This window comes from Euleptes europaea, chromosome 5 (genome assembly GCF_029931775.1).
Source record: "Euleptes europaea isolate rEulEur1 chromosome 5, rEulEur1.hap1, whole genome shotgun sequence".
Taxonomy (NCBI): domain Eukaryota; kingdom Metazoa; phylum Chordata; class Lepidosauria; order Squamata; family Sphaerodactylidae; genus Euleptes; species Euleptes europaea.
The window spans coordinates 106869917-106897916 of record NC_079316.1 but is presented as its reverse complement, the minus strand read 5'-3'; the positions used below and the strand labels follow the sequence as shown (position 1 = coordinate 106897916).

The 28000-nt window shown below is 45.9% G+C and overlaps 1 protein-coding gene across 1 annotated transcript; it reads left to right on the top strand.

The window, feature by feature from the left end:
* The first annotated feature begins 7981 nt into the window (after positions 1-7981).
* On the top strand, positions 7982-13357 carry LOC130478044 (mannose-binding protein-like). Its single transcript, XM_056850162.1, has 4 exons — positions 7982-8156; positions 10531-10638; positions 11147-11230; positions 12981-13357. Exons 1-4 carry the CDS (start codon positions 7982-7984, stop codon positions 13355-13357), a joined length of 744 nt encoding a protein of 247 aa, XP_056706140.1.
* The last annotated feature ends 14643 nt before the right edge of the window (positions 13358-28000 follow it).

Genomic DNA, 28000 nt, shown 5'->3' with positions numbered 1-28000 from the left:
TCTTTGCATTTGCTGCGACGCCAGTTTTGGTGGCCAGGAATGAGGGCCGATGTGGATTTGTTTGTGTGCAGTTGCCCCACCTGCGCCACTGCAAAAAAACTTATGGGAAAGTCGCCAGGACTTCTCAAGCCTCTGGAAACCCCAACTGTTCCCTGGGAGGTAGTAGCCATGGACTTTATTACAGACCTGCCTCCCAGCCGGGGTAAAACTGTGTTGTGGGTGATAACTGATTTGTTTTCCAAACAGGTTCATTTCGTTCCCTGTTCAGGGTTGCCTTCAGCCCAGACGTTGGCACACCTGTTCGTTACACACGTGGTGAAACATCATTCGATCCCACGTAAGGTCCTCTCCAACAGAGGACCACAATTTGTGGCTACGTTTTGGAAAGCTTTTCTTAAGGTGATGGGGGTGGAAGAACAGGGATTGTCTTCTGCCTATCGTCCTCAAACTGATGGACAAACAGAACGTGTCAATGCTGTAGTGGAGTGTTATTTGCGGTGTTATATGAACTATCACCAAGATGATTGGGTAGATCTTTTACCTTTTGCTGAATATGCTTACAATAATGCTCCTCATTCTTCCACAGGGTTCAGTCCCTTTCGGGTTGTCTATGGGAGGGAGTTTGGGCCCTTTGGTACAACAGCTCTTACCCCTGAGATTGAGGGGGTGCATGAAGTCCAAGACTGGGTGCAGGTGGTACAGACCACATGGCCTTGGCTTCAGAAAAATCTAGAGAGAGCAAAGCACAAGTACAAGGAACAAGCTGATAAACATCATTCCCCTGGGTGGGAATTGAAGGTGGGAGATCAGGTGTACCTGTCCACCAAAAACCTGCGGTCGTTACGTCCTTGCAAGAAACTCAGTGACAAGTGTGGGTCCTTACCCTATCACTCGAGTAATCAATTAAGTCACTGTTGAGTTGGCCCTCCCTAAAACACTCAGGGGAGTGCATCCAGTATTCCATATTAGTCTTCTCAAGCCATACTCTGCAGCTCCCCATTTCCACCCTCAACCTAAGCCGGAGGTGCCTACTGTGGTGGGTGGGGAGGTTCATCTTGAAGTCTCTAAAGTGTTGGATTCCAAGCTAAATAAGGGAAAACTCTTCTATTTGGTTCGCTGGAAACACCTAGGGCCTGCCCACGACGAATGGGTAGCAGCTCCACATGTTGCGGCCCCTCGCCTAGTCCGTGAGTTCCACGCTGCCTACCCCTACAAACCACACCCGGAACTGGCAGGGGTGGGGGGGTCTTAAGGGGGGCAGAATGTGAGGTACTGTGTTGCATTTATTTCGGTTTTGCCCGTACAAGCGGCTAAGGTCTGGCACGAAGGCTCCTGACGTGAGTCAGGCCTCGGCCGGGATGTTCTCACTCCCAGTGATTCCCTCCCCCCGTGTCCTTGACTGCTAACAAGCAACTGCTAACGAGCAAGCCCAAGACTATGTTTTGATGTCTGCTTCGCCTTCCTGCTCTAGACGCTGTTATCAAACCCTTTCCCAGGCTCTGGGCTGCGCACCTGTGATGTAGACATGTTTATAACTATGCAATGTTCTCTAAGTAGTCACTAGCAGCTTTGCCTTTGCGAGGGCCTGGCTGAAACTGTTGCTTCTTCAATAAAGTTTACCTGCTTCTGACTTGATCGTCTGAGCGAGTGGCTTTTTGAGAATTGCCCAGGGGGGCTGGAGAGCCTCACAATTATAAGTAAAATATATGCAAGACACCTATTAGAAAAAATTGTCAGCTGGCTCGATCAAGAGGATATAATAGTTCAGGAACAGGCTGGATTTAGGGAAGGGAGATCTACAATAGACCATAGAACACCTTATAGAAAAATACTCTTCAAATGGAAAACTCTCATTATATTCCACCTTTATCGACTTAAAGGCGGCATTTGACTCTATTTCCAGATCTCTATTACGGGCCAAATTGGAATCCTCTTCCATTGACAGGAGGCTTCTTTTTCTCATACGTGCCCTTCATAATCAGACCACATTAAGAGTAAGATGCAACAAAGAAGGACACCTCACAGATGCAATCAATACCTATAATACCTATAAGCTGTCTTTTAGCCCCTGCACTATTTAGCTATTACATAAACAACATCCCAAATTGCCTAAACGCAGCCGACTTGCAACCTCCCAAATTGGTGCATAGACATATCTCGGTATTATTGTATGCCGATGATACTGTTCTATTATCCAGGACCCCTATAGGTCTTAGAAGAGCCCTCACCAGGTTTGCCTTATATTGTGATAATGAAAAACTAACCATAAATGATCAAAAAACAAAGATTATGGCCTTTGGCAACCGTCCAAAATCTAGAGTCTGGTATATAAAAGGGCATAGGTTAGAGCAGGTCAACAGTTTTAGGTATTTGGGAGTAGTTATACAGGATTCAGGATCAAAGCTGGCCCACAGCAATCACGTGGCCAGTGTAGGTGCAGATCAGCCTATAGTATAATCTAATTCCTCCGTACGAAGGGGGCGCACTTTATTCCAGCAGCTCTCAAGCTTTACCAGGCCAAAACAATGGCACAATTGCTTTATGGAACACATCTTGGACCAGCCTCTTCCTGTTTCGCACCTTTGGAACGAGTCCAGTCCAAGTTTCTCAGACTGGCCCTTCAGGTCCCCAGATGCGTATCAAATTCTTTGGCACATCTAGAAAGTTGAGAGTAGAAGTGTGCGCACTTTTCCCGTGGTAGTCCCACAAACAGCATCCAGAGACAAAGAGTCCAAAAGAGAGCTGATTTAATGGAAAACACTCAGGTATGCAGAGCTTACAGGTACATTGGCACGAATGACAATTGGGAGCACGGGGTAGGCCTATAAGGGAAAGCATTAGTCACAACGGGTCAAGGTGGCCCCCCTTCTACTGAGGAACCGTTCCCACGGGAGATAGCACTGGAACAGGAATTCAGCAGTTAGCAAGCTTGGCCTTGAGAGGCACCTGGTAGAACCGAAAGTAAACAGTCAGAGTCTGACAGGCTGCTTAGAGCTGTGGAAAGCAAGCCTGACAAGAAGCTAGAGTATGCATATCATCTTTCCTTCTATGGCTAAGGACACTATCCAATCCTCATGGCCTTCTTCATCTGATTTTAATTGACAACTTTGAATCTAAGTGGCAAAAGACTGTGGGAAGCAAGTTGGAGAGACTTGGTCTCTCCTCACAGGCCTTACTAGAGTTGGGTAGAGACCAAGCAAAGAAAATCATAATTCAAAGAGTCAAAGATAGTGAACGGCAGTATGATCTGTCAAAATCACCTGTATTCATGTCTGCCCCATGACTAGAAACATTCCTGCCCCAGCTGCCTATCTCTCTTCTTTAGAAGTTTATAGCCATAGGAGGGCATTTACCTTAGCCAGGTGATTGGCCTTACCCTCGGCAGTTCTACAGGGGAGATTTAATAAGACACCAAGTTTAGAGAGATTTGGCCCATGTAATTCTGGCGAAGTCGAAACACTGGAACATGTGTTTTTCTGATGCTCATTTTATAAGGTAGCCCGTTTTAAACTAATTCGACCTCTGACAGATAACATTTCAGGATACTCTGACAAACTTCGGATCAGAAAGCTTCTTTTGGATGAGAATCCATACCTAACTGATGAGGTTGCCAAATTCTGTGCTATAATTTATAAAGTTCGTCAAAGAAATTATTAAATAAACCTGCAAATAGTGCACAAATGGATTTTAGTAGAAATTTTAGATCTAAATTTTAAGATCTAAAATTTTAGTAGAATTCTACATCATGTCTAGTCAGTCATATTGTGTTAGAAGTTATTTTAATATGTGGATAAATACAACTATAATGGTGAACTAAAGAATTATAAGTTTTTAGTTTTTAAAATATTAAGATGATTAACTAACATTCCATAATATCTTTTTATATATTGCTAATACTTATATTTGACATTGAGATTTTTTTTTCTTTTACTGGGCAAAGTAATGTTTACTCTTAGGGAGCGCTAAGTGAGTCTTGGAGGCAGCATAATACAGATCATAACACACATAGTTAAATTGTCGAACTCCCTGCCACAGGATGTGGTGATGGCTGCCAACTTGGAAGATTTGAAGAGGGAGTGGACATATTTATGGAAGAGATAGCTATCCATCACTATTAGTCAAAATGGATACCTTTCATGATGCATACCTATTCTCTCCAGGATCAGAGGAGCAGGCCTATTGCATTAGGTGCTGTGGAGCACAGGCAGGGCAATGCTGCTGCAGTTGTCTTGTTTTGGGGCTTCCTAGAGGCACCTTGTTGGCCACTGTGTAAACAGACTGCTGGACTTGATGGAACTTGGTCTGATGCAGTATGGCCTTTCTTATGTTCTTACTTCAGAGCATTACATAGAGGTACCATTACAGGAGTTATATATATATATATATATACACACACACACACACACATATATACATATATATACATATATATATATATATATAAACACACACACACATATATATACATATATATATACACACACACACACACACACACACACACATACATACATACATACATACATACAAACAAATACTGACATTATAAAGGAACAATAGCCATTAATACTTACTTCATCCTTGAGGAGTAACAATGGTGCTTTTACATTTGGTACAACAGTTGGAAGAATTTAATGTGACACACCAAAACAGGAGGTTGGGTCTAGCCAACTTCATCCATTATCACCTTGTGCTGTGTTGGCAGCTGCTGCCAAAGCAACATTAAAAAAAAATCTGCACAGCCAATCAGATCTCCAATAGTCCATCAGAAGCCTTGCTGGACAAAAACCCTACCTGGTCCCACCTACTTCCTAAAAACATTTGGCCAGTGCCAAAAAAAGTGGTCGGCGGGTGCCCATGGGCATCACAAGGGGGGTCCCCTGACTTAAATAGTGAGCTGGAGGGTGTATAGTTCCTGTTGGGTCACATGCACCCATCTTTTTTTCTGGTAAACAAGTTTTTCAGGGTTTTGTATGGTTTTTCAAAACTTGCTTGACCATAGGCCATAGTGATGATGATGATGATGAAGAAGAGTTGGTTTTTATATGCCAATTTTCTCTACCACTTAAGGGAGAATCAAACCGTCTTTCAGTCCCCTTCCCCTTCCCACAACAGACACCCTGTGAGGTAGGTGGGGCTGAGAGAGCTGTGGACTAGCCCAAGGTTACCCAGCTGGCTTCATGTGGAGGAGTGGTGAATCAAACCTGGTTCTCCAGATCAGAGTCCAACGCTCCAAACTGTTACGATATGGACTGCTTGTCCCCCGGACTGGTCATGGCAACCCCAGTCCATGCATGCCCCCACCTCTCCAGACCAAGCAGCAAGCCCAGAGCCACTTGGAGAGGAGCGCTCTGTCATCCTGTGAGCCGGAAGTCAAGGAGCGGAGGCCAGGTCAACCCTCCAGTGAACCAGAGGGAGTCCACCATTTGCAGTGCCCCCATTCCAATGGAAGCCATATTGCAGGGAGCTAACAGCCTGCAACCACTGGCAGCGCTTCCCCCCCGAGTTGATCTTCTTAATTAACTCAGCATTAAGAGACGTTAAGACAAACAAATAAACGCTACTCCTCCGGCTATGCAAAGGAATGCCTTCCCGGACATCGCAACCAGTGTATAAGCAGCAGAACCCATCAGCGAGAGCATCCTGATTCCCCTAGGGTTGCGCAAATCAATGGAGACAGTATAGTCTACCAAATTATGATATCTCACCACCCAGGCAGCCGATCGTTAATCCTTTTGTCACCTTTTGTCTTAGCTTGGGAACCGTGAGGGTAATCTCATCACCATCCCCCTCGGAAAATAGTATAACTGGGGTCCCCTGGATCCATACCTTACCTTAGATCTTCCATTGACGTCCTTGCCGTTACTCTGTGTGTGGAGCTTTGTGTAGCTCACCCCCACTCTCCCCCTCCCTGGGTACCCCTCCACTCCTTTTTCTTAGTGTTTTAGTCCATGGAACTGAGGTCACCTCCTCTACAGGACAGGTAATGTATTACCCGTCATCGATCCCTGCCACACTGGCTACCATCACTCTTCTCCTCTCATTTTGCTACTAGAATCTGTATGAACTTTGAATATATGAAATTTGTATGCTTGTATACATACCTAATTGACTAAGTAAAAATCTTTAAACTGAACCCATTTGCCTTCGTCTTTCCTATTGAATCTCGGATTGGACTCCTGTAAACGGTGGTTAAACGATCCTTAGGTTATGCCCACTGCCGGTTACAGAACACTAATTTCCTCAAATAATTTCATAACCGAGCAATTAGGCTAACAAAACAACCGCTCTTAACCACTACACCATGCTGTCCGCATACCACAGGAAATGAAGTTAATTTCATACAACTTTCACCAGTCTTAGAAATTACCTCAAGTTTTAGGAATTGCTTATTTATCCTGAGAGGTTTCCTATATATAATATTATCAGAAGGTGGGCAGCCCAACCTTTTAAAAAGTCAAAAATTGCCAAGTACTGTAAGACATACCCCTCTAATTCATAGTACAATAGCAGGCCCATCTCTGAGGAAGAGGGTGATCTGAAATGTTAATTAGAATTTGTTCTTCTCTTTTTTTGCTTGTAAATTAATTTGGGAAAATTGTACTGTGTGCAGAGCCTGTAAATGGCAAAGTTTGAAGTCCAGTTTTGCAATCCACAGAATTATGCAAGAGTAAAGATAAAGTTGTGCATACTGCCCAAGTGATTTGTTTCCTACTGTTTTTCTTGATCGTTCTAAACAAAGATCTATTGGCTTTCTTGGCTGGTCTTCCTCGCTTCTTTTCATATCAGATAAATTTCTTCAGTTGATCACAGCAACATATTTCATTCCGGTAAGCAATCCTGGTTTAGATTAATGGTGGGTTATCCCATATTCTGTTTTCCTAAACTTCCCCACTCAGATTTAATTTGTGTGCTTTAAGCTTTGGATATTTCCGGTTACACAGCTAGTTAAATATACACCTTCATATTATAGCTCCAATACATAAATGGATTGATTGTTAAATATTTTGTACATTTATTGGTGGGTTTCAGTTTGAATTGGTTAGTGAAAACTTTTCACTGAGTTAACGACTCCCTTACCAATCATTTTAGTTGATGCTGGTCGTAATGTTTTTCTTTCATAGGGGGAGAAGAAAAATAATCCTTATTTCTTTCTATGTGGGTGAAAGCTTTTCTTCATTCAATATCTCAATATCTTAAAAAGTCACCTCTGTTGGGTATCTGATAATAACTATATTTGTTTATTTAAATACATTTAACTGATTGATTAACAGTATAATCTTAAATCAGATTTATTTGTAAAATGCATTAGACACTAATAGCTGATATAAGTACTCATCACAACATGTAATGTTTTTTAAAAGTAAGCAGTGTTTAATTTTGATAGCGAAAGGGAAATTCTACATTCTATGGTCCAGCCAGGGGCATTGGCACAGTTATATAAGAACTGCATAAGAATGAAGTTGGAGAATACAGAATCTCCAACTAAAGATGGCGTTGGACAGATCGTATCCATATCCAATATGCATTGTGATACTCTGCTGAATTACGTTTGCCATTCCTGCATACAAAAACCTGGTTCCACATATGGATCTCCTTATTTGAACATGGCATATCTGTGTTTAAGCCTCTATCTGAGCTGTCCCATTGGCGAAGTTCCATATCAAATGTTCCTGGGAATTATAGTGCTGCGAAGTGAAATTTTCCTCAGCTTCGTATAAGAATAGAACCCCCAAGATCCTTTGCGTGAAGCTCTGACCTCCTCAAGTTGGTTAATCCAGCTGGTTCCAGATTATCATGTAGTCATTTTATCATGTAGTTGTTTTAGTCAACATGGGGAAAGCACATTGATAAATAGGTCTAAAGGACTTGAGAATATAATCTTCAGAGATGAAACGAGGTCCCCCACACACAGAACAACAGAGCGGTGACTGAACAACCTCCAAAAATACTTTCCCTCATTGTCTCTAAGGTCTCAGCAATGTATCTGCTCCAGCTTATTGCTGTCCTGGTGGTGGGAACATTTCTGGGATGCGCAGCAGCTTCAGAAGCAACCAGACCTGAAGCGAACACGTGCCCAGTGGTGGCATGTGCCGCTAGTGGTTTACCAGGCAGAGACGGAAGGGACGGCGCCAAAGGAGAGAAGGGAGACCAAGGTATCATGCTTGCAATCCACTACCACATAATAATTCAACGTGATGTGTATAAATAGAAATGCTTGGCAGCTTATGAGAATACTACTGCCTATCATAAAAAAGAAGAGTTGGTTTTTATATGCCAACTTTCTCTACCATTTAAGGAAGAATCAAACCGGCTTACAATCACCTTCCTGTCAGCCAGGGCATCCATTCGGGCCCCGGATAAGCAAGCTCCATTCTCTTCCCTCTCCCCCCCCCCCCCGTGCTCATTCTTTCGCTCAGCATTAGCCTTTCAATAGACATCTGCTGTGAGCTAGCTGGAGCCGCAGGACTATGCCTGGGAGCCCGAGAGATCGCCCGGTCGTCTACTAGTCAATTTCACCAGTATGTCTCTTAATGGGCAATCACCGGCAAATACTTCCTTATTGTAAACTTGTATCTTTTCTCATTCAGGACAGCTCTGCTGCATCTCATCCTTTTGTGTTCTGCCATTACGTGTAATCAATTCTATTGTATGTTCCCTATAAAGATGACCAGTATCTTCCCCATCTGTATTCTGACCTTAAGTTTGTATGGACCTACTGAACTCGTTTTGCTTTCTTAATAAAACTTTTAACTCACTGCACCGTCTGGAGTGAAGTTTACTATTACTGATATACAACGAGGTACTGAAGTCTTAACACTTCCCTTCCCCTCCCCACAACAGACACCTGTGAGGGAGGTGGGGCTGAGAGACCTCTAAGAGAGCTGTGACTAGCCCAAGGTCACCCAGTTGGCTTCATGCGTAGGAGTGGGTAAACCAACCCAATTCACCAGATTAGCCTCTGCCGCTTATGTGGAGGAGTGGGGGAATCAAACCCAGTTCTCCAGATCAGAGTCCACCGCTCCAAACCACCCCCTCTTAACCACTACACCACGCTGGCTCTCTGATGTTTATTATTCATTTTACTGATATGTATGTTTTGATTCTATCTGATTGTGGAGAAATGCATTTTACTTTGGACTGTATAAAACCTTCACCTCTAGTTTTAAAGAGCTTTTCTCTCTCTTAGCATAGAACAAGCCCCGGGGAGTGGGGGGATCAAGTCTCTTCCACCTAGGCTTTAGAAATGCTATCACCACTGCTTGGAAACGATGACAACTCCCAGGGAAGAGATGTTTGGGAGGTTTAAAATGCTAGACAGTCTCTTCCTGGAGACTTAAGGAAAGGCTTCTTCATAGGGCTGCCAGCCCTGGGATTGGAATTCCTGGAGGTTTTGTGGGTGGAGCCTGGGGAGGGTGGGGGTTGAGGAATAGAAGGACCTCAGGAGGGTATAATCCAAAGAGACCCCCATCCAAGGCAGCTGTTTTCTCCAGGGGAACTGATCTCTGTAGCCTGAAGATCAGCTGTAAATCCGAGTGGTCTCCAGCCACCACCTGGATGTTGGCAACCCTGCTTCTTAGATGCATAAATGTGGAGGGCAAACAAGCGATAATAAAATCCCTGGCAAGGAGGGGAAGCAATGTTTGGTTGATTCCATCTTGGAGGAAGGAGTTCTTACACCTGGGACCATGTGGAGGGCTACGTGGCAGAACAAAATCTCCAAGGTAATGGGAAGTTTTAGATACATAGACTGATTTAGTATAATGTGATGGGGTTTAACTTCGAGGATACGGTTTTTATATTTGTATTGATCTATAGTGCGTCTATAAGAGTGCTCTGGCTGAGGATTGGGGCAGAAATCTACAGAATAATAATAACAAGAGTTGGTTTTTATATGCCGACTTTCTCTACCACTTAAGGAAGAATCATACCGGCTTACAATCACCTTCCCTTCCCCTCCCCACAACAGACACCCTGTGAGGTAGGTGGGGCTGAGAGAGCTGTGACTAGCCCAAGGTCACCCAGCAGGCTTCATGTGGAAGAGTGGGGAAACAGACCCAGTTCACCAGATTAGCCTCTGCCGCTCATGTGGAGGAGTGGGGAATCAAACCTGGTTCTCCAGATTAGAGTCCACCACTCCAAACCACCAGTCTTATCCAGTACACAAATACTGTGGCACATTGGTTATCACATGATTATCATATGAAGGCAGCCACCTAGGGTTGCCAGCTCCGGACTGGGAAATACCTGGAGATTTTGGGGGTGGAGCCTGAGGTGGGGTTTGGGGAGGGACTTCAATGGGGTATAATGCCTTAGTCTACCTTCCCAAGTGGCCATTTTCTTCAGGTGAACTGACCTCTGTTGCCTGGAGATCAGTTGTCATAGTGGGAGATCTCTGGCCACCATCTGGAGGTTGGCAACCCTACAGCCAACACGGGTGGTGATTTGAAGAAGCTTTCTCTTAGTAGCTCTTTGTTTGAAGGAATTAAACTTCACAGGCATTCAGCTATTCTTTTTGTCAACCCCTAGGGGTCGGACTGAAGGGCCAACAGGGTTTCCCTGGGAAGGCCGGACCTCCGGGCCTGGTGGGAATGCAAGGACCTACAGGTGAAAAAGGACAAAAGGGAGAAACAGCAGGTAAGCTCTCAGCTTTTGATGTCAACTGTTCTGGCAGTAGAGTGGAGGTCTCCAACATGGTGCCCGCGCAGGCCAGGGCACTAAGGTTGCCAGCTCCGGTTGGGACATCCCTGGAGATTTTGGGGGTGGAGCCTAAGGAGGGCGAGATGGAAACAGGAGTGGAAACAGGACTTCTTCAGTTCTGAAGAAATGAGCTATGGCTCATGAAAGCTAACACCCTGCCAGATATTTTGATAGTCTTTAATGTTCTACTGGACTCTGGCTCTTTTCTACTGCTATTCACGTGTATGTTTTCATTGTTGTGCCTTTTAATTGTTAGCCACAACGAGCAGGACTCTGGGGAAGTGGCTTACAAAACTTCATTTAAATAAATGTGCACAGTAAACTGCAGGGACTGGGGTGCGTGCGTGTATCACTGTCCATCATAATGACCATTCACCACTGCTTTCAATAAATGGAATCCTTAATGCTGAATCATGCTTTCCCCATCCTGGTTTCTTTCCCTTAGCTACTGATGCCGTTCAGTATCAAGTAACTGCTCTGGAAAACAAGTTACAGGCTCTCCAAGCTGAACTTAACAAATACAAAAATGGTGAGATATAAGAAATATGTTTTTATTGCATTAAGAACATAAGCCCTGCTGAATCAGACCAGTGGTCCATCCACTCTTGCATCCTGCCTCTCGCCGTGGTCAACCAGTTGCCTCGGAGGGCCAACAAACAGGGCCCCTGCTGTTGCTGCCGAGAACTGGTATGCAAAGGTATACTACCTCCGGATGTGGAGGTTCTCTTTAGTCGCTGTGGCTAGCAGCCACTGAGGGACCCCTCCTCCATGGATCTGTCTGATCCCCCTTTTAAAGTCATCCATGCTCATGGCCAACACTTGATTGCATCCTATGAATCATTAGCCCTTTGTGAATCTTTCTCCATGCTCCCCTTCCCCCAGCAGCCCCTTAAGCAAAAGATATTGGAGTCTATCAGATACATGAGGAGGGTTAATTAGGCAAAACCATCCCTCCTTCCTCCTGTAGTCCCAGGAAGTGAACAAAGCCCACTTTCCATTAGTGCAACAGCAAGATGGGGCGATTTCCCCATATTTCCCTTCCTTACTGTGAGATTGCATGCCCTGCAGCTTTCGATCGACGAGATTGAACCCAGAATGTGGTGGTAGTTGATGTGACATTCATCTGCCCGAGACCCTAGAGAGCTCCTGCCAGTCTGCAGATACAATAATGTCTGTGGCCTTTTATGCATGGTTGTTTCCCTCGCAGTCCCCTTTCCGGCAGCTTTGGGTCTTTGTTGGGGTTATGCATGCCGTTTCTGACCTTCGGAGGTCGCCTCGCTCTCCCCCTGCATTTCCCCGCATTTTGAAATTTGAGATAACAAAGGTCCTTGAAAATGCAGGCAAAACGCGAGGAAATGGAGGGGGAGAGGGAGGCAATCTCTGATGCTTGGAAACGGCATGCATAATCAACTAAAGACCCGAAGTCATCAGAGGGATGATGGCGAAAGAAACAGCCATGCATAACAGGCTTGTGATGGACCAAGGGTCTAATTCAATATAAGGCAGCTTCATGTGTGTTCATGTGTGTTCATGTGGGGGTGGGGATCTGAAAGGGCTGCTGGGGGAGATCCACCAATACAAAGACTTTTGTGAGTGGTAGTACGACACCACCCAAATATTTTGTTTTCACCTTTTTTTGGAAAAATGCTGACTTTGGTGTACGCAAAAACAGCAAGCTTAACCATGAGGTCAGCGCATGAAAACCCATCCCATATGATATATGAAAACAGATAAAAGGAAGTATTTCTTCACACAATGCATAGTTAAATTGTGGAACTTCCTGTCCCAAAATGTGGTGACGGCTGCCAACTTGGCAGGCTTTAAGAGGGGAATGGACATGTTCATGGAGGAGAGGGCTGTTCATGGCTACCAGTCAAAATGGATACTAGTCATGATGCATACCTATTCTCTCCAGTATCCAAGGAGCATGCCTATTACATTAGGTGCTGTGGAACACAGGCAGGACAATGCTGCTGCAGCTGTCTTGTTTGTAGGCTTCCTGGAGGCACCTGGTTGGCCACTGTGTGAACAGACTGCTGGACTTGATGGGCCTTGGTCTGATCCAGCATGGCCCTTCTTATGTTCTTATATCCTGAGAGTCATTCCTAGTCTACAACCCTTGTCACACCATGACACATTGTAGGTGGTTGGTGCGAATGATGCAACCACACCGGTGTGTGTGTGTGTGTGTGTGTGTGAACTGCAGGGGTCTTTCTTCAGGGAGGGTTTTAAAAAAATAGAGATTCTCACTGCTAACTCTTTTTTTCCTCTGGGCCCAGTGGTGTTGCTGCAGGGGTTGACAGTCGGGAAGAAAACTTTCTTTTCCACTCACAAGAAGGACAATTTTGCTAACGGCAGAGCCCTGTGTGCGAAAGCAGAAGCAGCCATGGCCTCCCCCAAGAACGCCGCCGAGAACTCCGCCGTGCTAGAACTAACAAAGAGGGATTCCAAGTGGGCTTTTCTTGATATAAACGACATGGAGAGGGAGGGCACTTTTGTGTATGCAAATGGTGTGCTGGTTGGCTACACCAATTGGAATCAAGGAGAGCCCAACAACAGTGACCAATCCGAGGACTGCGCCACTATCTTGGCTGAAAACGCAAAGTGGAATGACTACAACTGTGCACACACATCTCTCATTATTTGTGAATTCTGACCTGTTTGCAAAGATGTCAGCTAAGGCTTCCTGGCTTTCGGCCTCTGCCCATCCCCCCGCCATCTACACCTCAATGGAGACCTGCCCGGCTAATCATTAGTATGTTAACAGTTTCTGCTGAACAATGCCTGGGAGCCCTGGCAATCACCTAGCTATTTCATGCATTAGTTTCATGTATGGTTTTTCCTGTGAGTAGTTACCGGCTGTTACCTTCTGTATTGTTTCCTTATACCTAAGCCATAAAGACAACTCTGCGTCAACTCGGCCCGTTTATATTATGTCCTGAAACTAATCAATCCTATTGTATGTATCCTTTAAATGTACTGGTGTTTCCCCATGTCTGCATTCTAGCCTTATGTCTCAATAGACCTACTGAACTCGCTGGCTTTCTTAAATAAAACTTTTTAACTCGCGATTATGTCTGGAGTACAGTTCCTTATGAGAGAAATGCAACGAGGTGCTGGAGTCTCACAAAAGAGAATGACGTTTCAGAGTTCTGCGTGTTCTGGCACTCACCGGTTTCACTCTACATTTCAGGCTGGAAAAGGGAAATTCCCTGGCATTGACAAAGTTATTGTTTCCTGCGGAGTTCACACAGGCTGTTTCTCTCTCTTTCCCCCTGTTCTTAGGCTGAGGTCTTGAACAATAAAACTTAAATAAGACCCATCTCTAAAAACGCCTCCCTTCGACTCTTCTCTGCAGCCTCCCAAAAACAAGCAACAAAATAAGTACGCTGAGTGTCAGAATCCTCTAAGAGGAACCGAACCTTTTGCTCCAAAGTTGCTCAAGAAAACGCGGACCGTTTGTTAAAACATGGTATAATCCATATTAGCCTAAATTGGTACACGTAAAGACAGTGCAAAAGGATATGTACCAAGGAGTCCACTGACTGAAGAGGGCAGGGACACAGCAGGTCTGAAAAAGGGATCTTTAGCATACGGCCCAGCAAAACCATTGAAAAAGGGCAATTACATCTTGAAAGCATAAAGATTCTACATAACTTTGGACTAACCAGAGAATCCAGAAAGGAAGGAAGATTACCCTTAGGTAACAGAACCAGGGCAAATGGAGAACATGTCCTCCGAGAAACAAACTGAGTGTAACTCTTATCTCCAGCACAGATCAATTTGGCCACATGTTTTTACATTGATCTACAGAAGAAGAGTAAAGGTCTTCCACCTTCAACTTTACAAGGGATAGCCTCTGTTCAAAATGCTGGAGCCGGGAAGCCTTATGAGAGTCCTTGAGGGTTCAGCTTACCAAGCCACCCTCCGGGGCCTTTACAGGCTGCTTCCATGGAGTTCTCATTGCGGCCGCAAAGCAACAGAATGTAGATGTAGCACTTTCCTTGCATTTGTCTTGCTATCCCCTGTAACCACCATTTGCCCCTACTTTGTTTGGGCTTTAAAAAAAAAAAAACAGCAGTTTTTAGGTCGCTATAGTGCTGTAGTGATCTATTGGCACAATTGCCTATTTCCTCCATAGGCCCAGCTTTTATTGAAAAAAAGGTAAGATTCTAGCCCAGGGGTGTCAAACTCAATCGTTACGAGGGCCGGATATAACATAAATGTCACTTGGCCGGACCATGCCTCGCCAACCCAGATCGAGAGTGGGGTGGGGAAGGTGGCTGGCTCTGCTGGCTGGATAAGAGCTCTCAAGAGGTCGGATCCGGCCCATGGGCCTAATGTTTGATACCCCTGCTCTATCCCTTTTGTTTCAGAGATGTGCACTGTTGACTCTTAGCTCCACAAACCTAGTTTGGTCACAGCAAAGTAGGGTAAATCCACTTAGTCAATGATTAGGGGAATCCACATTGTGCAGAAGCGCTGATTTTTCTTTTGTCCACTATCACCCCTCATCAAAAGAACATGGGAATATCACAACAAGCTGCTAAATGCCAGAAAGGTTATGATGAATGCGTACGAGAGGGTATTGCTAGCAAAAGCTTAAGTTTTCCACACAATTCAGCTGCGTTTGTTCAATAGTTTATGTGTGTTAGACAAAAGTTTTACTCTTTCTTAGCCCCCCCCCCGAGCTTTTGCAACGGGTGGGATAGAAATGTTTTAAATAAATATGGTCCTTGTCACACCTTTAACTCCAAAAAATTAATAACGTATCTCCAGCCTCCGCTGAGTAATGAAATGTCAGACCTAGCGCTGTGTTCAGATGTCATGCTAAGCAGCCATTTACTGAAAAACACAAGACTGATGCGTGCCCTGAATTCGCAAGGAGCATTTTAAAGAAAACAATTTCTGCTTTGTATGTATGTATGTATGTATGTATGTATGTATGTATGCAATTCAGCCACTGTTATAAATAAATAACAGACATTAATATTTACCTCATCCTTGAGGAATCACAACAGTGCTTTTGCGTTATAAATAGGGGTTTGGGTCTAGCCAACTTCCTTCAAAATCACCTAATTCCCCTCCTTATTACATCCCCCATTCTATGTGGCTTTTGTCCAGGCAGATCCCATGATCCCCAGTGTAGCCTTTTTGGTGGTCAAAGACCATTCCCTCTCTCGCACCAGTCAAGAAGATGGTTGGATCCAACCCAGGCTATGATGACATAAGGTCTAACTGTGAGGTCATTCTGACATCTTTAATGCCAAGGAGACATACCACGGGACTGGAATGGTATTGCAAATGAAGCTTTCAAGAAAGCTGTCTGGCAGAATTGGAAAGGTAGGGTTCTACCACAGAGACAGCATGGTGTAGTGGTTAACAGCGGCAGCCTCTAATCTGGAGAACTGGGTTTGATTCCCCACTCCACCACATGAGTAGCAGACTCTAATCTGGAGAACCAGATTGGTTTCCCCACTTCTCCACATGAGCAGTGGACTCTAATCTGGAGAACCGGGTTGGTTTTCCCACTCCTCCACAAGAAACCTGCTAAGAGATCTTGGGCTAGTCACAGTTCTCTTTGAACTCTCTCAGCACCACCTACCTCACAAGGTGTCTGTTATGGGATGGGGCGGAGGAGATTGTCAGCCACTTTGAGACTCCTTTTGGAAGAGAAAGGAGGGGTATGAAAACCAACTCTTCTTTGAAGTTTGCACGCTCTAACCTTCATTTCCCATCATTAATCCCCATGTTGCCAGCTGAAGCCAGCATGACCAACAGGGAATATGGTAACCCTGCAACTGCCGTTTGTCAGATGATGCCAAGGTTTTGTTATCACATGCCTCCTTGGCTCATGTAGCATCTTGCAAGGCCTTTCCTGTGAGAATGTGTAACAACACATCTAATATCACAGAATTTTAGGGTTGCCAACCTCCAGGTACTAGCTGGAGATCTCCTGTGTAAGCTCCTGACCCTTCGAACCAGAAATCACCACAGAGTCGTATAGAATCCAAGCAGATGGCTTTTACTGGTCAAAAAGGCAATACAGTGCATACAGGGAACTATGGCAGCTATGAGAGTCTTACTAGCCGAACGATAATATAAGGCAGTAAATGGTGGGAGATTATACAACATCAGCATACACAGACAAAGTCAACGTTCCCAGGAGCAGTATTCCCAGGCCTTGGTATGTGTGGTCGGCCTTGAGGCTAGACAGTACAGTACCGACACAGAAACAATACTGAAACCGAGATAGCAGCCTGACATCCTGCTCCCCTTAAGGCCCCCTCCCAGTCTGCAAGGGGGATGGTCTGGCCGGGTAGGCAGTGTGAAAGGCATCGATTAGTTTGGGGGCGGAGACATCTCGTGCGCGGACCCACTCGTCGTAGGCAGGGGGGAAGTGTTTCCAACGGACCAAGTACTGTAGGTTGCCATGGTGAACACGGGAGTCAAGGATTTTGGAGACTTCGAAGTGCTCTTCCCCCCCCACCATAATGGGCTGTTCGGGGGGCGGATCGGGATGCCATTGTGGAGAGGCCGTATGGGGTTTCAGGAGGCTAATGTGGAAAACGGGATGCACATGCCTCAGAGTTTTCGGGAGAGCTAATTCCACCGTGACAGGATTTATGACCCGTGTGATCGGGAAAGGGCCAATGAATTTAGCATTGAGTTTAAGGCACGGACGGGTGGAACGTAGGTTTTTGGTGGAAAGATAGACCAATTTACCCACTCGCAGTTCGCTCCCGGGGGAACGATGTTTATCAGCTTGTGCTTTGTATTTGCGCTTGGCTCAGTCGAGATTGCTAACGAGCCAAGGCCAAGTGGTACGGAGGGTGTGTGCCCAGGAAGCAACGTCAGGATCTCCCTCCCCCTCCACATTATTTTTGGGCGTAACAGGACCGAAATCCTGTCCATATACTGCATAGAATGGGCTAAAACCTGTAGATTGATGTACAGCATTATTGTAGGCATATTCTGCAAAAGGTAACAGTTCTACCCAGTTATCTTGGTGGTAGTTTACATAACAGCGTAAATAACATTCAAGGACAGCATTTACACGTTCAGTTTGACCATCGGTTTGAGGATGGTATGCAGTAGACAATCCTTGTTCAACCCCCACCAACTTGAGGAATGCTTTCCAAAACTTGGAAACAAAGCCACTGCCGCGGTCACAGATTATTTTGCGCGGAAACGAATGTAATTTGAAGATATGTGTAACGAAGAGGCGGGCCATTTTTTGAGCAGAGGGGATCCCTGCGCATGGAACTAAATGGATTTGCTTGGAAAACAAATCAGTAACAACCCATAACACAGTTTTCCCCCCGCTGAGAGGGAGATCAGTCATAAAGTCCATAGCAATCACTTCTCATGGTCTGGTGGGTGTTTCTAGAGGTTGCAGTAGCCCCGGGGGTTTGCCTTGTGATCGCTTCACTGTGGCGCAAACAGGGCAGCTGCGAATAAAAGAGTCAACGTCGGAACGCATTCCCCCCCACCAAAATTGTCTGCGCAATAAGTGGAGAGTTTTTAGGAATCCAAAGTGTCCAGCTGTTTTTACTCCATGAGCTAAGTGTAAGACGTCTTTTCGAAGTGCCTTGGGTACATACAATTTAGAGTCTTTGTACCATGAGCCTCCCTGTTCTATTACCCCAGGGGGTAGGGTGTGAGTGGAGCGTTCAGAAAGGCAGTGGTCCCGAAGGGTATTTAAAAAGGATTCGGAGATGGGAACCTTGGCGGGAACCCCCCCCCCCCGGCTATAGTAGTCTTAGGACCAGCTATGGGGGTAGTGCTTACGTGCGGTGGTGCGCAGATTGTAGGCGGTAGGGCAGCCGGTGGGGTTGGAGGAGTGGAATCGTCGGTTCGTTGTTGTTGCGAGGGCGGTTGGGTAGCCGCTCGGGTTGGAGGTGCTGGAGAACTGGGTCTGGGGTGCTGTTGCTGAGATCGGGTTTGCACGGCCAGTACAGGAAAGGTTCCCCTTTGCGTAGGGGTGAACAGAGAGTCAGTTGGTCTCTCGAGTTTTACCGGGTATTGTGGCAACCGGGAGAGGGCATCTGCGAGAACGTTTTGTTTCCCAGGAACATGTTTTAGGACGAAACGAAACTGAGCGAAGAATTCAGCCCAACGTTGTTGTTTTGCTGATAGTTTATGGGACCCCGTGAGGGCAGGTAGATTCTTGTGATCGGTCCAAACCTCGAAGGGGATATTGGACCCCTCTAAGAATTGTCTCCATAGAGTCAGGGCATGGTGAACGGCCGCTGCCTCTTTTTCCCAAATGGGCCAGTTCAATTGTGCGTGCGCAAATTTTCTCGAAAAGTAAGCGCACGGGTGAAGGAGGCCATCCGGACCTTTTTGGAGGAGGGCCCCTCCCATAGCTATATCGGAGGCATCGACTTGCACAATAAACATTTGGTTTGGGTCCGGGTGCTGTAGTACGGGTTCGGATGTGAAGAGGCGTTTGAGAGCCACAAACGCGGCTTGGCATTGATCAGTCCACAGGATTTTTGCGGAGGGTAAGGTAGCTGTGTTTGCTTTCCCTTTGGTTTTTAGTAGATCAGTAATGGGTAGGGCCACTTGGGCGAAGTTAGGAATGAATCCTCGATAAAAGTTCGCAAATCCCAAAAACTGTTGCACTTGCTTGCGGTTGGTGGGAGGAGTCCAATCGAGAACGGCTTGGACTTTGACAGGGTCCATGCGAAGACCTTGGTGGGAGATTATGTATCCTAAAAATGTGAGCTGGCTTTGATGAAACTCGCATTTAGCCAGTTTTGCAAAGAGTTGGTGGTCGCGCAGGCGCTGCAGAACTTCTCGGACGAGAGTTACATGCTCTTCCATGGTTTTTGAATAAATAAGAATGTCGTCTAAGTAAACCACCACCCCGCGATACAGCAAGTCATGAAGGATTTCGTTGATGAGTTGCATAAAGACCCCCGGGGCCCCTTTCAATCCGAACGGCATCACGAGGAATTCATACATACCGAAACAGCTAGAGAAGGCAGTGAGGTGCTCATCTCCTTCGCGGATGCGGACTCGGTAGTAGGCTTCCACCAAGTCCAACTTGGAGAACACCCGGCCCTCCTGTAACTGTCCCAAAATATCAGATATTAATGGGATAGGATAGGCGTTGGTTTGGGTAACCGCATTGAGTTTTCTGAAGTCAATGCATAAACGAAGGTCGCCCTCTTTTTTCCGAACAAAAAACGCGGGGGCCGAGTTTGGGGCATTCGATGGGCGAGTGAACCCTCTGGCGAGGTTTTTGTCAAGGAAGTCCCGGAGAACAGTGCGCTCGGAAGCGCTCATAGGGTAAATCTTACTTTTGGTTAATGTGCAGTCCTTGACCACCTCAATTGTACAGTCTGAGGCCCGGTGGGGGGGTAAGGTATCACATTCTTTAAGGTCGAAGACATCCGCAAAGTCTCGATATACATTAGGTAGGACTGGAAGTGCTGGGACATCGGAGGCCAATGCTGGTACGGGCGGATATAATAGTGCAAAGTTCTGCCGGTGCTGATTGCACATGGGGCTGGCGAAGGAGATAGTTTTTGTTTCCCAGTTAATACTGGGACTATGTCCTTTAATCCAGTTAATACCCAAGACCACTTCAAAACGGATAGGGGCTATAGTGAAGTCTATTTGCTCCCAGTGGGAGCCAATTCCCATTGCTATCCCTATGGTGCGGTGATCAACTGGACCCCCCTGGAAATGGCTCCCGTCCATTTGGGCAAATTGGACGGGGGCGGGTAAAGCCTCAGATTCGGCTCTGAGTGCAGCAAAAGTGGCTTCGCTTATGAGAGTGCGACAGCAACCGGAGTCGATTAGTGCTTTGGCGGGTAGTTGTGGGCCACCGTTAATGTGTTGTAAAACTGCATCCACGTAGACGGTGGAGTCCACTTCTTTGATTTTGGTAGGAGCATTCGGTTTAACAGGAGGATCCTGAGAGGTCTGTGGAGACGCTCCATTCACCACAGACCGGAGCCGTTTTTTGACAAGTCGAGGGGAGATTCCAGATTTAAGGCTAGAGAATTCCAAGGGTTTTCCTCATCCGAAGAGGGAAAGTTGTCCCCCAATGGGGCACTTGTAATCCGAGACCCGGCGGGGTCGTTGGTAGTAGGCAGGGAGGCTGGGTCTCCGGCATGGAGTGCAGAGGGTGTGGGTCTTCCCGGAGCTGCGCTGTGGGTGGCCGCGGTGCCTCTGCGTGGTGGACGACCTCTGGCGCGGGTCGTCGTGCTGGGACGAAATAATTCATGGCGGTGCGGGCAAACAGCTGCAAAGTGGCCCATTTCTCCGCAAGTAAGACAGGCACCTCTCTGAAATCGGACTTCACGTTCCTGGGGCGGACGTGGAGGATTTCGTGGGACGGACGGTGGTGCCTTGGATTGTGGCTTTTGGGTGCCTTTTTCCTTGTGCTTTTGACGGACTAGGGAAATAAAGCGTCGGCGGCTTTCCACTTCCTCGGCCAATAGAATCCAGTCTTCAAGGGTATCGGGATCGCCCCGCATGTATGACCAGTTCAGAACGTCAGGGTGCAAGGCTTCCCTGAAATGATGAATTAGAGTGGTTTCGGGCCAGCCTACAATTTTGCTTGCCAGTCGTTGAAATTCATCGGCAAATTCTCGAACTGTAGCAGAGCCTTGTTTGAGTTGTAAGAGTTCCGTTTTGGCTCTTTCCCCCAGGAAGGGGTCTTCAAACCTCCTTCTTAGAGCAGTCATGAAGTTGTTGAGGGAACGAATAGCTCGAGAGCGGGTGTCAAACTGGAGGACCATCCAGTCAGCTGCTTTACCTGTCAGAAGGGAAGCTACATAACGCACCCGGCTATCTTCCGTGGGGAAAAGTTGTCCTTGTTCTTGCATATAACTGTCCACTTGATGCAAGAAACAAGGCAAAGTCTCGAGAGATCCGTCGTACGTAGTCCTCAATTTAAGTTGCTTCCAAGGGCCGGGCGCAGGTTGGCCCGGTTGCACGGGTGGTCCGGGCGGAGGAACAACGGGAGCTCCGGGAGGCAAGGGTGGAGCAGGCACATTAGCGGGTGGTTGGGGTGGCTGGATGGGCACCCCCTGACCCGGTATCAGAACAGGCTGTGCTTGGGCTATCAGGGTTTGTTGTAATTGCCTGTTATCCTGAAGCATACGTTCCATTAGTTCTTGGAGTTGATCAACACGGTCGGAGAGCTCCCGATTCTGGGCTCGTAAGAATCCTCACTTGGGCCACCAGTGAGATGAGGCTTACTGGTCCGGAAGCTCGTGGCCCATTGAGAGCTATCTCCATAAAGATCCTCGTCTTCAGACTCTCCTGAGTCTAGACGTCGGTCAGCCAAACGGCGTGCGCGTTGGGTCGCGCGCGACGGGACAAACGCCGGGGAAAAAGACAGACCTGATAGCCCTTGTACAGTGCCCTTGGGGCGCGTATCCGTTCTCGCCCGATCCCTAACCCTTGCTGCTGCCGCCTTGGCTGCGTCAGCAGCCTCTCTCTCTCTGGCGACCTTAGCCGCTTCGGCGGCATCCTTATCCGCAAGAACTTTGGCGTTCTCAAGTCTTAGGGCAGCCTCCGCCGTAATGCGCGGTAAAAGTTCTGTTTCCAGGAGTGAGAGTATGGGGTCGGATTCCCCGCCCAGCAAGGGTTGTATTCGAACCGCCAGTGCAGGTGCATCGGCTCCAAAAGTTGAGGTCAAAGCCTGAGCCAAGGTGGCGACCGGGGTGTCCTTTGTACATTCCACAAGGAGAAGAGCGGTGCGAATAGCGACTCGCTTGGCTTCAGCCTGACAGCTGGCCGCATCCGGGATCAGGGAAAAACCCTCCGGCGGGGCTCCTGCCATGATAGAACTAGAGGAAAGAGTCTCTCGAGAAATAAGATTATCCAAAAGTCCAGTTAGTACTTGTAAATCCTCAGTTGCCAACCGGGCATCGTCCAGTAATTGATCCAAGACCTGAAGATCTAAACGAGTATCAGTATCCTCCGACGTCAACATCCAGAGAGTCCCTTTAAGAGATTGCCACTGCTCCTGTACCAGTCCCCTCAAGCGGCAAACCTCTAGGGTAGTTCTGAAGAGTTCAGCGACTATGTCCTGTAACAGGGTGGGATCCTTCCGAGAGGAATCCAGGATAGTAGGTCACTCGGAGAGCTTCTCAGCTCCCATCCAAGCGGCAGGCGAACCCCCCTGGGCTCCAGCCTGACTAGTAGTACAATAAAGAAGATGATTGATAGCTGCCATAATGTAAGCTCCTGACCCTTCGAACCAGAAATCACCACAGAGTCGTATAGAATCCAAGCAGATGGCTTTTACTGGTCAAAAAGGCAATACAGTGCATACAGGGAACTATGGCAGCTATGAGAGTCTTACTAGCCGAACGATAATATAAGGCAGTAAATGGCGGGAGATTATACAACATCAGCATACACAGACAAAGTCAACTTTCCCAGGAGCAGTATTCCCAGGCCTTGGTATGTGTGGTCGGCCTTGAGGCTAGACAGTACAGTACAGTACCGACACAGAAACCGAGATAGCAGCCTGACATCCTGCTATTACAACTGATCTCCAGCTGATAGAGATCAGTTCACCTGGAGAAAATGGCCGCTTTGGCAATTGGACTCTATGGCACTGAAGTCCCCTCCCCAAACCCCACCCTCCTCAGGCTCCATCCCAAAAACCTCCCACCGGTGGCGAAATGCCACGGGGCTCCACGTTTTCCCTACCACTGTAAAAATTAGGTGGCACAGAGTGGTAAACTGAAGTACTGCAGTCCAAGCTCTGCTCAAAACCTGAGTTCGATCCCAACGGAAGTCGGTTTCAATTAGCCGGCTCAAGGTTGACTCAGCCTTCCATCCTTCCGAGGTCGGTAAAACGAGTACCCAGCTTGCTGGGGGTAAAGGGAGATGACTGGGGAAGGCACTGGCAAAGCACCCCGTAAAAAACAAAGTCTGCCTTGGAAAGGTTGGGATGTGACGTCACCCCATGGGTCAGGAATGACCTGGTGCTTGCACAAGGGACCTTTACCTTTGTATACATTTTTACTGTTTGGCCACAACTCGTTTTTCTTGTGCCAATCGTTGACGTAGTAAATAATTGTTGTGAGTTTTTCCCCATGGTGTATTGCATTTTCAGTTTGTTTTGTACACATTTTCACATGACAGAAGTTACAAAATTAGGTATATTGCAGTGAAAGGAGACAGAACTCTTTCCCCATCATATCGCTAGAACTCAGTTTAGGGTTGCCAACCTCCAGATGGTGTGGTAAACAAAGGTTAGCGTGCTGTAGGATGCTCAGCAAACTAGAAACAGCACAAAGCTAGACACAATGATTATAAAGTAGTGGTATTTAATAACATATCCACCACTGATAGTATGTAGGCAAAAACATGTGTTGTTAATTATTGCCTTAAAAGTAACGCCGAAGAGAGAACTATGCCTTGTTACAAACAAATAACAGTATTATAGGTAAGTCCATGAAAGGGGGTGCCAACCTCCCTTTCTTCCACAGTTATGCTTCTTGAGAATTCAATTCAGTAGTGCAGTTGTTCTCAACAGAAGCCCGGTGTTCTTTCTGTTTTGGCGATTAACGCCTTCTTCAGGGACCACTATATCATAAATTAGTACATAATACTAATTAACAAATAATAATTAACATGAATATGCTAGCAATTGGCTTAAACAAGGGAGAAAATAGAGAGAAAGAGCATCATACTCACACGCTGGCTGTTATTAACATTCTCTGCATTGGCAATTTACCAAAGATACTGCCCTTAATTTTAAATGGTGCAGTCACATGTAAGAATCAACCATTAAAGAGACAGTTACATTTTACATTGCAGAAAAACTGAAATCAATTAAAGAGACAGCTGTTACATATATTATGTTACAAATAGCATGCTAAATCCATCGAGGTATTCAGTCCTTTAGGATACAAAGTATCAAACATGTGGATGTATTTAGATTCTTGACGTCTTAATATGAGATCCACATCAGACCTATCATATTTCTGTTGATTGAATCGCCATAACACAAAAAATGAAAGATCCTCATCAGTGTGATTATTGTCAAGGAAATGCTGTGTTAGAGGGGCCTCCAATACACGTTGCCTAATCCTGGACCTGTGTTCACTTATGCGATATTTGAGTTGTCTATGGGTTTTTCCAATGTACCAAAAATGGCAAGCACATTTTATCACACAAATTAAATGTTTGGAATCACAGTTGTTAAAACTCTCAATCATGAACTTTTGGCCAGCAGCTGGATTAATGATTTCTTTGACTGTTAGCATGTGCTTGCCATTTTTGGTACATTGGAAAAACCCATAGACAACTCAAATATCGCATAAGTGAACACAGGTCCAGGATTAGGCAACGTGTATTGGAGGCCCCTCTAACACAGCATTTCCTTGACAATAATCACACTGATGAGGATCTTTCATTTTTTGTGTTATGGCGATTCAATCAACAGAAATATGATAGGTCTGATGTGGATCTCATATTAAGACGTCAAGAATCTAAATACATCCACATGTTTGATACTTTGTATCCTAAAGGACTGAATACCTTGATGGATTTAGCATGCTATTTGTAACATAATATATGTAACAGCTGTCTCTTTAATTGATTTCAGTTTTTCTGCAATGTAAAATGTAACTGTCTCTTTAATGGTTGTGTGAGAGTCCCAACCAAACTGTGTTGACTTCGCAAAATCACTTGCTCAGACTTGGATGCAGAAACAAAGGATTTATTGAAAGCTTCAGATGGTACTGGGCAGACACGAGTTTAAAGTTGCAAGTGAGCTAACAATCAGGGTTACAGAATATATCTCCTACAGGGCACTGGGATTCACACTTCTGTTATGGGAAGCTACAAGTGCAATACAAAACATCAATACAAAACATCAAACGGTCTCAGAGAGACTGTTAGGACTATCAGATCTCCAAGGCCGAATCTGGCCCGAGGGAGTGCATGCAGGAAGCGCAGCAGGGGAGGGGAAGACGGCACCTGGGAAAGACAGATGAGGCGCCTGGACCCGGGGAGGTGTGAACTGCTTTTACGAGTTCAAAGGGGAGAGGGATGAAGGACACAGAAAGGAGAAAGGGAGTCAAAGACACATGGCCCTCACAGGTTGATTCTTACATGTGACTGCACCATTTAAAATTAAGGGCAGTATCTTTGGTAAATTGCCAATGCAGAGAATGTTAATAACAGCCAGCATGTGAGTATGATGCTCTATCTTCTCTCTATTTTCTCCCTTGTTTAAGCCAATTGCTAGCATATTCATGTTAATTATTATTTGTTAATTAGTATTATGTACTAATTTATGATATAGTGGTCCCTGAAGAAGGCGTTAATCGCCGAAAGATCACCGGGCTTCTGTTGAGAACAACTGCACTACTGAATTGCTACTCTCAAGAAGCATATCTGTGGAAGAAAGGGAGGTTGGCACCCCCTTTCATGGGCTTACCTATAATACTGTTATTTGTTTGTAACAAGGCATAGTCCTCTCTTCGGCGTTACTTTTAAGGGAATAATTAACTACACATGTTTTTGCCTACATACTATCAGTGGTGGATATGTTATTAAATACCACTACTTTATAATCATTGTGTCTAGCTTTGTGAAGTGCTGTTTCTAGTTTGCTGAACCTCCAGGTGGTGGCTGGAGATCTCCCGCTATTACAACTGATCTCCAGGCGACAAAGATCAGGTCCCCTGGAGAAAATGGTCACTTTGCCAATTGAACTCTATGGCATTGAAGTTCCTCCCCTATACAAACCCCACCCTCCTCAGGCTCCACCCCTCCAAATCTCCAGGTAATTCCCAACCCAGAGCTGGTAACCCTAACTCAGCTCCATGGAAGATAATCTACTCTGTATGTAGAAGGTCCTAAATTCAATCTCTAACATCTCTATTTAAAAGCATCAGGTCATAGGTGACGGGAAAGACCTCTACCCGTCACCATGAAGAGCTGCTGCCAATCAGAGTCAACTATACTGACCTTGACAGACCAATGATCTGATTCGGTATAAGGCTGCTATAAGTGTGTTCATGTTCCCAATGAAGCCACCTTTTCTGCCCCGTTTCCACTTTAGGTTTTGACTTAAATAGTGGTGTGGCAACTGCCTAGGGTTACCAACCTCCAGGTACTAGCTGGAGATCTTTTGCTAATACAACCGATCTCCAGCTGATAGAGATCATCTGGAGAAAAGGGCCACTTTGGCAATTGAGCACTATGGCATTGTCCTCCCCTCCCCAAACCCCGCCCTCCTCAGGCTCTGCCCCAAAAACCTCCTGCCGGTAGCGAAGAGGGACCTGGCAACCCTACAACTGCCAGTTCTTCCTGTTCTCCATTAGGTTTCTCCAAAATACCTCAAAAATGATGGTCTTTAAGGCGAGACACAAATGATAGTTTTTTAGTGAGCTGGAAGAGGGAGCATCATTCCACTTGAGATACACATCTCCCCCTTTGGTTTCCAGGCTTTGCAAGACTTTGTAAGGTTTCAAAAAAATCTGCAAAACCTAGTTGACCACAGGCCACGGTGGGACAGCAGAAATCTTGGGGAACTGGGACAGACCATAGGAAATGAAGCTAGTCTCAAAACAACTTTCACCTGTCTTGGAAATAGGTTACCAACCTCCAGGTGGTGGCTGGATATCTCCTGGAATTACACCAATCTCTAGACTACATACATTGCTTTTTTATTTATAATTTGTTTATTTAAATGTCTATTGTACTTCTCCTGGAGAAAATAGCTCTTTCGGAAGGTGGATTGCATGGCATTATACCCTACTGAGGTCCCTCCCCTCTTTAAACCCCACTCTTCCAGGCTCCACCCCCAAATCACCAGGTATTTCCAAACCCAGAGTTGGCCACCCTATTTGGAATTTATTGCCTCAGCTCCTATGGTCTTCTTGGAGTTTTGTTGAAAGGCCCTGTAGTACAGTCCCTAGGGTTGTCAGCTCTGGGTTGGGAAACACCTGGAGATTAGGGGGAGGAGTCTGAGGAGGGTGGTGTTTGGGGAGGGGACTTCAATGCCATAGAGTCCAATTGCCAAAGCAGCCATTTTCTCCAGGAGAACTGATCTCTATTAGCTGGAGATCAGTTGTAATAGCAGATCTCCAGCTACTACCTGGAGGTTGAAAACCAAATCAGACACCTCTATACACTTATCATAAGATGAGAAATTCAGTATAGGAATAGCTATGAGCAATGCCAACAGTATTCTGGCTATATATTCACAGTACGTGGTAATATACCCACCAATGACATATATTCCCAACAAGCATATGTATTTATTTCTTTTCCATGTTAAATTTCCCCAAAGCACAAGTTCACA

What these genes read in the sequence shown, in the direction of transcription:
- LOC130478044 (XM_056850162.1), top strand. Translation starts at nt 7,982, where the DNA reads ATGTATCTGCTCCAGCTTATTGCTGTCCTGGTGGTGGGAACATTTCTG. An exon ending in AGGAGAGAAGGGAGACCAAG is followed by an intron (nt 8,157 to 10,530) that starts GTATCATGCTTG and finishes GTCAACCCCTAG; the next exon opens with GGGTCGGACTGAAGGGCCAA. An exon ending in ACTTAACAAATACAAAAATG is followed by an intron (nt 11,231 to 12,980) that starts GTGAGATATAAG and finishes CTCTGGGCCCAG; the next exon opens with TGGTGTTGCTGCAGGGGTTG.